A 13,778-nucleotide genomic window follows, 5' to 3' on the forward strand; every position below is an offset into this window, starting at 1 on the left:
GATTTATATAATGCATTAAAACCTATAACATACATGCAATGTAAGTACGTTCATACATATTATTTAAACTGTGTAATGTAATCGAGTAAAAAACTAATATTGCGAAATATGTATGTAAACATTTATTAAATATAAATTAAAGATGGAAATCAATTTTTTTGGCACTGTTCGCTCGTTTCCATAACTTGCTGATAAGTTGGCATAGCGCAGAATTTCACTGTTAGCCGATCCACTATGGGCGTGGGGCAAATGTAGAAAAGGAAACGGTACAATTTATAACTATAATTGGAAAAGCGAAAAAAAAAGATTATCATTCAACTAAGTAAATAGATCATAAAATTATGCAACTTTAATTCCATGCGAACTTTTTCATTTTCTCAGGTTCAATTTGATTTAATTTTGAATAAAACAACGAATTCTTACCGCCATGGTTCATGTATATAAATTGCTCGTGGAACTCTGTTCGTTAATGCATCATTGAATTTTTCCAACAAACGGTCGTCACGAAATTGATTTGGTGCTTTAAACCCTGAAATAACTGTTAAATAATTGTTGAATTGCTTGAAGTAGGCGCCGTATAATTGTCGTTGCTCATCATTAAATGCATCTAGCATAACTTTCGCATGATCTTGTTGCCTCGCCGATATATTGCTCAAATGCACAAAGGATCCAGGCACGAAATTGATCACCTCCACACCATATTGACGCATTTCCATGCGCAGTGAATCGTTCCAAAAGCGCAAAGCAGCCTTGGAAGCAGCATATGGACTTAATGCTGGAAGAGCCTGGCAATGAAAATTCATTTCATTAAATCTGTATTCGTATGGAATAGTAGCTTTTGTCGTAAGGCTGGCTTTAGTATAAGGCGGCATTCGCAGCATACGATTCCGAATGACTCACTGGCACCGAGCCGTTATAGAACTTTTGGCAAATAAAATGCCCAAGAAATAGTTCCGATACTAGCAAGACAATATTCTTATTAAGTCTCGAAAAAATTTCTTGCCGTTTAAAGAATAAAGAAATGCCGCATTATACTAAAGCCAGCCTCCCGACATAAGCTACTATTCCATACGAACACAGAAATAAACATCTTTGTGGAATTTCTTAATTCAAATCTATGCAAATATGTATATGTGTATGGATGAGTGAATGATCTCACCTGTAGACCACAATGGCTGGTAATGTTGATGATACGTCCGCGATGCTGTCGCACCAACGGCAGTAGTTCCTTGGTGAGACGCATTGTGCCCAATACATTTACGTTGATTTGCATTTCGAATTGCGCTGTTGTTTGCCACTCGAATTCGCCAAAGCACATAACGCCGGCATTGTTGACCAGCGCTGTGAATTGGTATTCACTGTCGGCGCGCAACAAGTCGGTAACATATTGGAAAGCGTGTGTAATTGTTTCCTGCTTGAGAAGGTCCACTTCGATGGTGATCATACGTTTGGGGTCATTAAGATTTCGTAATAGATGCGCACCTTCGGAGTTAATGTTATGGCAGGCCGATATAACAGTCATATTTAAGGTATGACAATACAATGCCAAGGAATGACTATTTTTTTAGCCATAAAGGTTTCGTCGGTTTCGAAGAGTAATTTTTAGAGAATGAGAATAAATAGTATAAATAAAAAAATTCAGTTTAAAGAAGTGTAAATATTTTAAGAACATCCCTACAAAAACAGTGACAGTCATTTAATTGATCATGTAATACTCACTGGTGATGGAAATGTCCATCAAACACTCCCATCAAGTTTTTAAGGCCAATGTGCAAAACATGATGGAAACAAATGTATACATGTGATTTTATATCTTTATTCAACTTATGACCTTATTTAGTGGTCTCTTTTTTACCAACGCAAAACTAGCAAATGTGTTAGTAAGATAAATGAGAATGTGTTAGTTTCCATCACCGAATTCTTGTAGGGATCATATTTCGTCATTATCAGTCCAAAAGTTCGTAAATAACATTTTTCTACAGAAATATTTGCTTAATATACCGTTTACTTTCCTGAATGCACAGGCCTTAATATTTCATAGCCCACATTTTTCAGACTCGGATTTCAGATTTGTCCCATATTCTCAGGTTCTCGAGATATTCAAACGTAACCACGCTATATTCGCCGCAACATAATTTTGTTTTAGAGGAGTCGACGACTCCCTTAATAATTTGTGTGTCAGGATACCGTCCAGACCTCAGTTCCCTACTCGTCGGAGATAACACGCTAGTGATAGGCGGCTTCAATGCGCATCACGTGCTCTGGCATTCTAACCTTGGCCTTGACCAACAGGGTGTAGCGCTATCAGCAAATTGATGAGTCCACCTTCTGTTGGTTGAATGACGATGCCCCAACGAGACTCACAGGCACTTCCAGCAGCTCGCCAGACTTATCCATCGCGAGTGCAAACTTAATCAACTGCACTACATGATCTCGTTGTTCTCCGACCACCACCTTCCCGTCATACTATCCATTGCCAACCCCAGTGATTTTGTAGTCTCCGAGCGTCGCACATATATCAACGCCAAAAAAGCCAATTGGGACGGCTTCAGAGACTATGTGAACAGCCACTTAGGTGCCCTACCGACTCCACCTGACGCTCGCAGAACCGGGCGCGAATTCCGCACGGTCCTAAATGCAGCAACTCCCCGCTTCATCCCAGCCGTACGAATACCGGAGATCCGACCACGCTTCCCGACCAAAGCGGCAGGCCCCGCTGACGTCCGTGACTAAATCAGGCGAGCCAATCCCGACAATTCTAGTATGAAGGTTCTTAACGCTGAGATCAAGCTCCTCGTCTATAACCATAAGCGGAAAAAATGTTTGCAGTACCTCAAATCATGCAACCTTCAAGAGGGCGTCAGTAAGATGCGGTCTACGATGAAGTCCGTCTCGAAACCGGCGAAGTATGACGACCACACGGCCATAAAATTCGCCGACAAAATTCACACCGACACAAGGAAGTGCGCGCGAGAATTTTGCCGACGCACCCTGTGAGGAGCACAACCCAACGCAGCATATGCCGCAAAGCATATAACATCCGTGAAACTGGCATAACACCAACATTCACGCCCAACGAAGTACAAGGCGCGATTCACAAGGGCAAGGCATCGAAATCACGGAAAAACGGGAGACTAATCCCCCTGCAAAAGCCTGGAAAGAACGCAGAGTTAGGTGAATCCTCTCTACGGTGGCTAAAACCCTAGAAGCGCTACTCCTTCCGCAACTGACCCAACACCTGCACCTTGCCTCACATCAGCACAGATTAAGGAAGCTATATAGCACCACCACTGCACTTAACATCATCACAGCGCAAATAAATGACGGTTTGAACCAAAACCGCCCCTGCGCCCGCACCATCTTAGTGGCACGTGACCTATCAAAAGCCTTCGACACCGTCAATCATGCAACACTTATAGAGGACATTATCTCGTCTTCTCTCCCGCCGTACACCAAACGTTGGATTGTTAGTTACCTCCGCTGGAGGCAGACATCTGTTGTATTCCGAAACAAAACATCAAAACCACGTAAGATTAAGCAGGGTGTACCACAAGGCGGGGTACTATCACCGATCCTGTTTAACCTCCACCTCAGGGAGTCACCTTAGTCTCATACGCGGATGACTGTTCCACAATGAAAACGGGAAACAAAATCGACAGCATGTCTGCTAGGTTGTCACAGAACAACTCACCCAAACTACAGTCTTGACACAGAGAGCTGCACCACCAAGACACGTAAGAAGACACCTCCGTCATCTAGAAGGAGACATCGACCAACAACTTCATTCACCATTAAGCGGCGTGGCATACCTTAAGGGCATCAACAACCTTCATCGCGAAACAGTCATCTCTGCAACAAGAGGATGCCACGAAAACATAGTCCCCGGTGGCCGGCCACCTCTCATAGCCTGCCGCGCGAAACTAGAACCATACTGGCGCAGCTCAGATCTGGCTGGTGCAGTCGTCTAAACTTATACAGCACCAGATTAGACCCGAAGATCGCCGACACCTGCCCAGCATGCGGAACCGGTCCACACAACTCGGCACACCTTTTCGCATGCCTTACATATCCCACCCATCTGACACCCGAAGCGCAGTGTACTCAACCTATCGATAATGCTCGCTTCCTGGGCCTAAGGTTGGAGAAGTCCGATGGGGAAGATGAATAAAAAACCAACCGATTCGGAGACTACGTGCTGCTACAACATCACCAACAAATCCCTTAATAATACTGTTTTATTTATTCTGATATCATTTCTTATACCAGATATATCGCCAACCGAAATTTTTGATAAACCCTTAAATATTTGTAGTATATTTTTAGGCTTTTTTATTTAAAGCTATTTGGTTAAGGCGACGACACAGAAACGAGATCTGCAGCCTGATTCTAGCATTAACTATCACTAATTTATAAAATAAATAAATAAATAAATACATTTTGATCGCCAATAATCTCCAAAAGAATATCTAACGCGCCTGCCGACATGCAACATCTCGTTACATGGTCCCCATACTGCCCTATTTGGCTAATTACACACAGGGATGGGCGTAATCACGAAAATGAAAAATTGAATAAAAAAAAATAAGAATAAGTTTTCACTCATCATTTCAACAATTTTGAATGACGAATAAATTTTTATTCTTCATTCAAGCAGTTGCGAATGATACTTGTCAATATGTGATGCGCTTATAATTTGGACACGGCGTGTATATGTATGTATGTATGTATGTGTATGTATACTCACCCTAATCCTGAATCACAGCCGGTGATCAAGATAATATTTCTTGGTGTCATCTTCATTTTTCCGGCGCCACAACCGAGCGTTTTTATAAAAGTATACCAAAACGAGTACATTTTGTTATTGTATCCTTTGTGTGACTATAATTTTTTCGTAAAAATATAAAGTGTTTCTTTATTTCACATATAAATATTTTAAGTTTTTTTTGTTTTATTTACATAACTTAAAACTCGTTCATATTCTTTCCAGATCAACGCCACAATGTTGTGTTGTCTCGCACTTATCAGAGCGCACTAATTCACAAACGAAAACGAAATTTTAATAAATGCAGAATATTTCGAAAAAAGTGCAAACAACGCGATGATGTAAATAAAAAAAAAGTTTGTGGCAGACGAATGTATGTATACATGAATATTTGTATGTGCATTAGGATGTCTCGCCAGAACGTTTTAAAAATATCTCTCAACTTTTCATACGAAAATTAATATTTCACAACATTTAAGCAGTAAATCTCCTCATTTGAAAGCGAAATGCAAACTTAAGTGATCTGCGCCTGCGATCTGAAAGCTAGAGGAACTCAATTATTTCTTGCACGATTTTTATTGCCAACATATCGCTGCCTTTCAGCGGCACCTTAATGTAGATAAGTGTGTATCTTTAATGCATGCATGTATGTATATGTATGTATATGATTTACTTAAGTAAATTTGCGTTTATATATGTGTTTGAAACAGTGATGGAAAAGTAGGCACAATAGTGCCATTTTTGGCACTTTCATTCTCAGAGGCACTTTTGGCACAATTCGTCCTGTTTTGGCACAATCAAAATATAGAAATTTAGCATAAACTGCTAATACATAACAAAAAATCACATACTACATTATAAATTAAAAAATTACAAAAAGTGAAAATTAAAAGCACGAAAAAATTCAATTAAGGGCCGTGAGAAATATTTACAAACCGCTGAATGCTATTGTGAATACGTAGTATGAAAAGTTAAGTTTTCGCAAAAACAAGCTTTTGCAGTTTTATAGTCCATTAAATAAAAGTGCAAGTTTCCTGAATATCCCGATGATTTTTGATCTTTTTATTTCTGACGGCGTCACACATTTTCATCTATTCAAAAAATTTCAAAAAATAATCAATGAAAAGAATAGGCGAAACTAGGCGCATATATGTAGGTTAGGCTATATTTCGGTGTATTTCCCCTCCGTAATTGATATTATGTGTAATTTTACTATGAATTTATGTATATGTACATATGTCTAAGGAATCCTTGATAAAAGTGATTTGCTGTAATAATTTTGGTTAATCAATAATTATTATATTACTTCAGTGTATTTTTAAAATATTATTCTATTCTATTAATATATTGTTCTTAAAACGCCTTAAAAGAAATTTAATTTTGTGGCACTTTCATCTTCTTTTCGGCACTATTTTAGAATACCATTAGGCACATTTTGAAATTTAGAAATTCCATCTCTGGTTTGAAATGTGTTAAAACGGAGCAAGTCTATATCTTTCACTTTGGATTTATATACATTCATATGTATGTTTCCACTGATAACGAAACACAAAACGCAACATTATTGTATATTTTAAAATGCGTCTAAATATGTAAGTATTTTTAATGCTAAGCATTTTTATATGTGTATGTATGTTTATGCATAAACTTAACACTTTCGTCTTATACCGCTTCAGCAGTTAACTTGTAGTGTGCGTGCGTGAATAAAGCTCAGTGCATAAATTTAATGGCGATACATCACAGAAACTCCTGCTTTACTTTACTTCCAATCGCTTTCGCGCGTCACTTCATCCAAGCCATTTTGCACCTTCTTCTCTCTGAAGTTGATTTCAAGCAAAGTAAAATTATTGTTGCCATTGCATTGCGACACTTCTCTAAAGGGTATCGAAAAGTATGGTACTTCTAAAGTATATTGTATAGGGTGATTCATATAGGACTTTTTTTTAAATCTATACATATAATAAAAGCAACAAACCGATATCTGTATATTATAGATATTATATAAAAATTAATATAGGAGGCATTTATTAGAGCAACAGAAGCCAAATCAACAATTTTTAGAATTTTTGTCTGTTTATCTGTATGTTTGTACGCGTATAACTCGAAAACGAATACATAGAATTGAATGCAGCTTTCATCGATGTATGGATAGATGTCTAACTTATATAATATAGAAAAAAAATATTAGAGAGTTGCCACCTGTTTGAAAATTGCAGTCTAAGTAAATTGATAAGAAAAGAGAAACATTGCAACAAGGCTGTCAAAAGAAGGAGGAAGATATTTTTGTGTGGCTTATTGTTACATTATTTAAGAGTTTTTGGGGCCTTTAGTCTTAAAAATGCATCTTCAGCAAAAATTTCAATATTATATGATATACATAAAATCGCGTCTTAAACAAAAGGTCAGACACGGTGGGATTCCATATTTAGTATTAAAGTTTAAAAAATATTTTTCTTGAAATGAACATACAAATTTTATTGATGAATCATGGAGAAAATGACTTATGATTTTTTCTTTTAACTGTTTTTTATTAAAAAATTCACTTGAATATTTCATTAAATGCTAATCAGTTGAACATGTTAAGAAACATTTAAATTATACATGGAACATAAACATATTGAATCTAGAACTATAATAACAGAACGAAGAGGCGTTAAGTATGAGATCCTGGACAAAGGATTTTACGTATAAGCTACTCACCTTCGTGGTGAGCTACCATGAAGACAATATTGCCACTAGATTTCAGGCAGCTTTAAAACTGACTGAGAAACATCGGAGCATTCAGGGGAAAGCTCGCATATTTGGTCTCTTTCTTAGAGAGAATTTAACTCAATATGCTCCAATTCATTTTCGTTGATGGTGTTTTCGACAGGCTAGGAGTACGGCAACTGATTTGTTCTCCAAACCAATTATGACAAGGGATTACGGAAAATCGTTTCACAATATACATATGTACGTATGTACCAGCATTATAAACAAATTCACAGAACATTCGCAAAATTGGTTTATTAGCTAAATGAGTAATGTGTATTTTTAAAATATTTGAATAATTAAATCTATAGCTTAAACCTATTTTGGTAGATGAGTAAGTGGCAACGTGCTTGGTCGTCTAGTGAATAAAACAGCCGCAAAAATCCAGCTCAAAGGGCCACGATCAACTCAGTGAGTGGCGAGACCAGTAGCATGAACCAACTAACAAGATCACCTAGCACAGCAGCCGTGTATTTGTAATGTGCATTTGATAAAAAAATGTTGATACGTCATTTTCATGGCGGCGAAAAAATGACGTCATGCAAAAACAAAATAACTTTTTTCTCGCACGCCGTCCTTGGGTGATCTTTATTCGTTTGTTCAGCCAGTTTGTTTGCATGCAGCGTGGCCGTTTTAATACAATTGTATCATTTTTGATACTTTTTTTCTAAATTTTAAGATTTGAAACTTTAATACTTTTTGTTCACAAATGCCCCATTTCCTTTCCTACTTTTGGCTGGCAGAAATGAGTTTTTGAAAACAACTAATATTTTTCTTGTTAAAGTCTTAAAATTTTATATGTACTATTTATAATTTGATTTGGTAACTCTTATAAGAAAAGTACAACCCGGAATTTCTTTGCATACGCCGTTATTATACACCACACAAATTGCACAATTATTGCCCTAAATTCAAAATCATTTTGATATTTTGCTCATGCTTGTCTAATTGTACAATAATTTGTGTTGCGTTTGGCGACAACTGCGCAATCTAATTTTGACATTTTGGTGTCTAGATCGTAAAATATGGATAAGAGCGTAGACATTTTTTTTTGTAAATATTATATTTTTTGCGTTTTAAAGCTAAAGCTATCAAAATATAAAACGCACATTCATATTTCTTGCACATATTTACTCAAGCAACGTTTTTCCAAAATAAGGTTTGCGCAATTTTATTGTTTTTTTTTTCTACAATATTGACTTGTACAAGTCTCGGGTTGCGCGATGATTTTGTGTGGCCACTAGCCCTATAAGCATACAGATTCTCTCTTTTTGTTAAAGCAAGTAATATATTTTTTTTTATAGCTATTGATTTAATTAATATATTTTATTTTTTCTTTGTTTTTCAAATAAAAGTTTAAAAAATAACAGTTGTGTTTGCTTTTGATAGTTTTTTATACTTTTTCTGCTTAGCAACTGATACACATGGGTACCGCCTAGTGGTTACACCGATNTATATTTTATTTTTTCTTTGTTTTTCAAATAAAAGTTTAAAAAATAACAGTTGTGTTTGCTTTTGATAGTTTTTTATACTTTTTCTGCTTAGCAACTGATACACATGGGTACCGCCTAGTGGTTACACCGATAGGACTACTGGCATGAAAAACGTTTTTTTTTTTTTTTCAAAAATCATTTGTCGTAAAACTGCAGGCATTTTCATACCATACACTTGTGTGACAAGCTAAAGACGCAGGCCACAAATTGGACGAGAAGCTCGAGCAAACACATCGAAAAAATGTTTGGATTAAATATATGTATATATTTTTTTACTTACTAAAAATCGTTGCTACTTTTTTCTTTTAATAAAACGCAATGCTTTTTTAGTTTTCAGTTTTTTATTTTATTTATTTAGTTTTTTCTTAGTTTTTTGTTTTAATTTGGTGTTTGTCTTAAGTGTAATTATTGCAAAAGTTTGCGCTCAGCTCGCGAAATATTTATATAATATATATTGGAAAACATATAAATACATACATACATACGTGCCATGCAGATTGTATACGCACGTGCGTACATATACATACTATGTACGAATAATTTCTCACTTTGATTTCACTCTTCTTTTTTTTAAGGTTTTATTTTAGGCGATTCCTGGAATTTTACATCTCTAAGTAAAGGCATGGTGAGCGAAAATTCTATATTATTTTTTTCTTCTTTTTTAAGGTTTCGTGTTGTGTTTCTTTAATTTTTACATTCTCATACCATATACATACGTACATATATATTTGACTTTTATATGCCGTTACAAAAAATATGAAGATTGCTTTTGAGTTGNTTACATCTCTAAGTAAAGGCATGGTGAGCGAAAATTCTATATTATTTTTTGCTTCTTTTTTAAGGTTTCGTGTTGTGTTTCTTTAATTTTTACATTCTCATACCATATACATACGTACATATATATTTGCCTTTTATATGCCGTTACAAAAAGTATGAAGATTGCTTTTGAGTTGTTTNCCTGGAATTTTACATCTCTAAGTAAAGGCATGGTGAGCGAAAATTCTATATTATTTTTTTCTTCTTTTTTAAGGTTTCGTGTTGTGTTTCTTTAATTTTTACATTCTCATACCATATACATACGTACATATATATTTGACTTTTATATGCCGTTACAAAAAATATGAAGATTGCTTTTGAGTTGTTTTTTTTTTGTTATTTTAAAATAAGATAATTATAACAAAAGCAATGCATGCCAATACATATTTTGCATATTTAGATACTCTCTAATTGCTAATTTTTTTAAATCTTCCTGGTGCCAAAACGCAAATACATATTTATGTATACACATGTACTCGTATATTTCAATAGAATATACATACAAAAATTCACAAAAATTTTATTCTTTGTTGCTAGTATAAAGGCCATTTCCAATTGTTCTGTTTGATTAAATTTGTCTGTGCGTGCACATACGGTCTTCCTGCCAATTTANACATATTTATGTATACACATGTACTCGTATATTTCAATAGAATATACATAAAAAAAAATCACAAAAATTTTATTCTTTGTTGCTATAAAGGCCATTTCCAATTGTTCTGTTTGATTAAATTTATCTGTGCGTGCTTTCTGCCAATNAAAAGCAATGCATGCCAATACATATTTTGCATATTTAGATACTCTCTAATTGCTAATTTTTTTAAATCTTCCTGGTGCCAAAACGCAAATACATATTTATGTATACACATGTACTCGTATATTTCAATAGAATATACATACAAAAATTCACAAAAATTTTATTCTTTGTTGCTAGTATAAAGGCCATTTCCAATTGTTCTGTTTGATTAAATTTGTCTGTGCGTGCACATACGGTCTTCCTGCCAATTATTTTTTTTTGTTACTTTACAGAGTTCGGTTAATATTACAGTGAATTTGATTAAGCTAAATCAATGCATAAATTTTATAAATTGCATTTAACACACATACGTAATATTTTTTTAAAATACTTTTTATAAAGTTTTTATTTCTTTTATTTTTTATTTATTAAAAATATCACAACGCCTTCTTAATGTCGTTAAACACAATTCCTTTAGTTTAACTTTATAGAAAAAAAAACAAACAAACAAAAACAAAGAGTGCAGCTGAAATTTGTTAAGCGGGAATCAAAGAACNTAATATTTTTTTAAAATACTTTTTATAAAGTTTTTATTTCTTTTATTTTTATTTATTAAAAATATCACAACGCCTTCTTAATGTCGTTAAACACAATTCCTTTAGTTTAACTTTATAGAAAAAAAACAAACAAACAAAAACAAAGAGTGCAGCTGAAATTTGTTAGGCGGGAATCAAAGANTTATTTTTTATTTATTAAAAATATCACAACGCCTTCTTAATGTCGTTAAACACAATTCCTTTAGTTTAACTTTATAGAAAAAAAAACAAACAAACAAAAACAAAGAGTGCAGCTGAAATTTGTTAAGCGGGAATCAAAGAACAAAAAAGCGCAGATTATTCTACGCTTTGCCATACAAAATTTTATGATTTTCCATTGCGCGCAGAAATGAACTGAAATGATAAAATGCCCGAAAATACTCCAAAACAAGTGCTAAGATTTCTTAAAATTGTACAGCAAAAATTATGAAATAATTGGCATTTTTTTTTAATAACCATCTAAAATAAAAAAAATAGTTATAAAATAAGTTTTAAGTAATAATACAATACATAATGATGCATAGACTAATGTTTTGCTACTTCCTCCGATTTCGCTCTCGTTCCTTGTCCTACGTTCCACATTTTTCCAGATTTTCATAAACTGTGTTCGCTTCTTTTTAACTAAGTTAAAAAATTGTTTTTGTTTTTCTTTTAATAAAAATATTTTCGATTTTTGTGAACAAAGTATAAAAGAAAACTTAACATTTTACATACAAGCAGTGTTAATGCCTTGCCTATAACTTCTTATAACTATTCGTCTACGCACAAAANTGAAATGATAAAATGCCCGAAAATACTCCAAAACAAGTGCTAAGATTTCTCAAAATTGTACAGCAAAAATTATGAAATAATTGGCATTTTTTTTAATAACCATCTATAATAAAAAAAAAATAGTTATAAAATAAGTTTTAAGTAATAATACAATACATAATGATGCATAGACTAATGTTTTGCTACTTCCTCTCAGATTTCGCTCTCGTTCCTCCTTCGTTCCACATTTTCCCAGATTTTCATAAACTGTGTTCGCTTCTTTTTAACTAAGTTAAAAAATTGTTTTTGTTTTCCTTTTAATAAAAATATTTTCGTTTTTTGTGAACAAAGTATAAAATAAAACTTAACATTTTACATACATACAAACAGTGTTAATGCCTTGCCTATAACTTCTTATAACTATTCGTCTACGCACAAAGGGTTTTACAAAAACTTTAGATTTTTTAAATTAAGAAAAAATCGCTTTTAAAACATTCGCATCGTGAAATCTGCTTTGAAACATACATATGTACATATGTATGTATGTACGTCTGTCTGTATATGCCTACATATCGTTTATTACATATTTGCAACTGCTTCCCATTTTTATTGCGTCTTAGGTTGCGTATACGCATCGTCCGTCGCGCACTCCAATACATTTTAGCGCATACTTCTTTGTGTTCTTGTTCTTGGACTGCTGGCTGTTCCGCTTTATAAACGTGTAAGCTTCACTAACACAATACCACAATACTCTTGGAAAAAATGTCATTATTCGACTGGCGCATTTCCCTTTCTCCTGCCCTTCTACCACGCCACGGCCCTTCACAACAACGCTTCAGCCGCCGCCGGTGCCGCCAGCCTACGTCCATTTTCCTTCCTTTCTGTGCTCCTTATTGTTATAAGCTCACCAATTTCGATGGCTCACTTGTAGGTGTCTGCATTTCCAATGGATGTTTGTTTTGCGACGAGCAAGTCGGCACCAGTGGTCCCGAGACGGGTGTCAGACCGGTGCCACCATCCATTAGCGAGTCGAAGTTGAACATGCCTGTTGATGGTGTTTGTATGGCGACACCATTGATGTCCGTTGGCGGACGCTCTGTATTTAAAGCGAGATTTTGTGCCTGATTGCGTAGGTTTGTGGGCAACGAGTTGGGACGCTGCTTGCTGCTACACAATAGTGGTCTATTCGGTGCAGCTAATGTGCCTGTTATAGCAATGCTGGTCGCAATGATGTTGTTGTTGTTATTATTGTTGGCCATACTATTGCCTGCGACGAAACTGGCGAAACTCACTGGTGCCGACGTCACAATGGGTGTATTTAAGGATGCCGAGGCCGCAGCCAATGAAGCCGATAGTGTGGCTACATTCGGTAAAGGTGGCTGTACCATCGGATTATTGTCGGAGAGTAGCATGCGCTTGGGCGATGGTGGGCCGTCATGATCCAGGGACGAGTTTGAGTCGAGCGCACTATCCAAAGGTTCGTGCTTGATGTGCGGCACAATGTCTAAAATGATGGGCTTGAGATCGATGGGCGAGCCACTGCGTCCCACAGACGATAGCGTCGTATCAACTCCAATGATATTGCTGTTACTGTCGTTGCTGTTACTATTCGCTGGCGCAATTAGGCCATCGTAGGTATGTACGCTCAATAGATCTTGTCGTATCTTCTGGCACGTCGGTCGATGCGCTTCCAAAATGAAGGCCAAACGGTTCTTGGTTACTTTAAGGCTCTCGACCTCCTTCTGCAGCGTTTCGCGAATACCCTCCAGACGGTCAACTTCTGTTTGCAATTCGTTTGTTTGGTCGACGCGACGTTTGCGACAACGTGCCGCAGCTAATTTGTTACGTTCGCGACGTATGCGGCGCTTCTCCTC

General features: G+C 35.6%; 2 protein-coding genes across 3 annotated transcripts in view; both read right to left on the reverse strand.

Annotated features, from left to right (window-relative positions):
* Window positions 1-57: 57 nt before the first annotated feature.
* sro (SDR family oxidoreductase shroud) lies at window positions 58-5,076 on the reverse strand. Of its 2 annotated transcripts, XM_017619604.1 has the most exons (5): window positions 4,957-5,076; window positions 4,745-4,878; window positions 1,160-1,556; window positions 424-785; window positions 58-279 (listed from the first exon to the last, which is right to left on the reverse strand). In XM_017619604.1, exons 2-5 carry the CDS (start codon window positions 4,852-4,854, stop codon window positions 150-152), a joined length of 999 nt encoding a protein of 332 aa, XP_017475093.1. In that variant the 5' UTR covers window positions 4,855-4,878; window positions 4,957-5,076; the 3' UTR covers window positions 58-149. The 2 variants fall into 2 exon arrangements, with proteins under 2 accessions (XP_017475093.1, XP_017475092.1); XM_017619603.1 differs by having other exon boundaries at window positions 4,745-5,076.
* A 7,538-nt stretch (window positions 5,077-12,614) lies between these two features.
* kay (transcription factor kayak) overlaps window positions 12,615-13,778 on the reverse strand; it is a 10,290-nt gene continuing 9,126 nt past the window's right edge. Inside the window, exon 2 of the mRNA XM_017619606.1 lies at window positions 12,615-13,775. Within this exon, the coding sequence (XP_017475095.1) occupies window positions 12,801-13,775 (975 nt within the window). The 3' untranslated portion in view covers window positions 12,615-12,800. The remainder of the gene's footprint in view (window positions 13,776-13,778) is intronic.

This window comes from Rhagoletis zephyria, unplaced genomic scaffold (assembly GCF_001687245.7).
Source record: "Rhagoletis zephyria isolate East Lansing unplaced genomic scaffold, Rhagoletis_zephyria_1.1 Rzeph_scaffold_01909, whole genome shotgun sequence".
NCBI classification, from domain to species: Eukaryota; Metazoa; Arthropoda; class Insecta; order Diptera; family Tephritidae; genus Rhagoletis; species Rhagoletis zephyria.

What these genes read in the sequence shown, in the direction of transcription:
- sro (XM_017619604.1), bottom strand. Translation starts at nt 4,854, where the DNA reads ATGTACTCGTTTTGGTATACTTTTATAAAAACGCTCGGTTGTGGCGCC. An exon ending in GGCTGTGATTCAGGATTAGG is followed by an intron (nt 1,557 to 4,744) that starts GTGAGTATACAT and finishes CTAAAAAAATAG; the next exon opens with TCATTCCTTGGCATTGTATT. An exon ending in TATATACATGAACCATGGCG is followed by an intron (nt 280 to 423) that starts GTAAGAATTCGT and finishes TTCCAATTATAG; the next exon opens with TTATAAATTGTACCGTTTCC.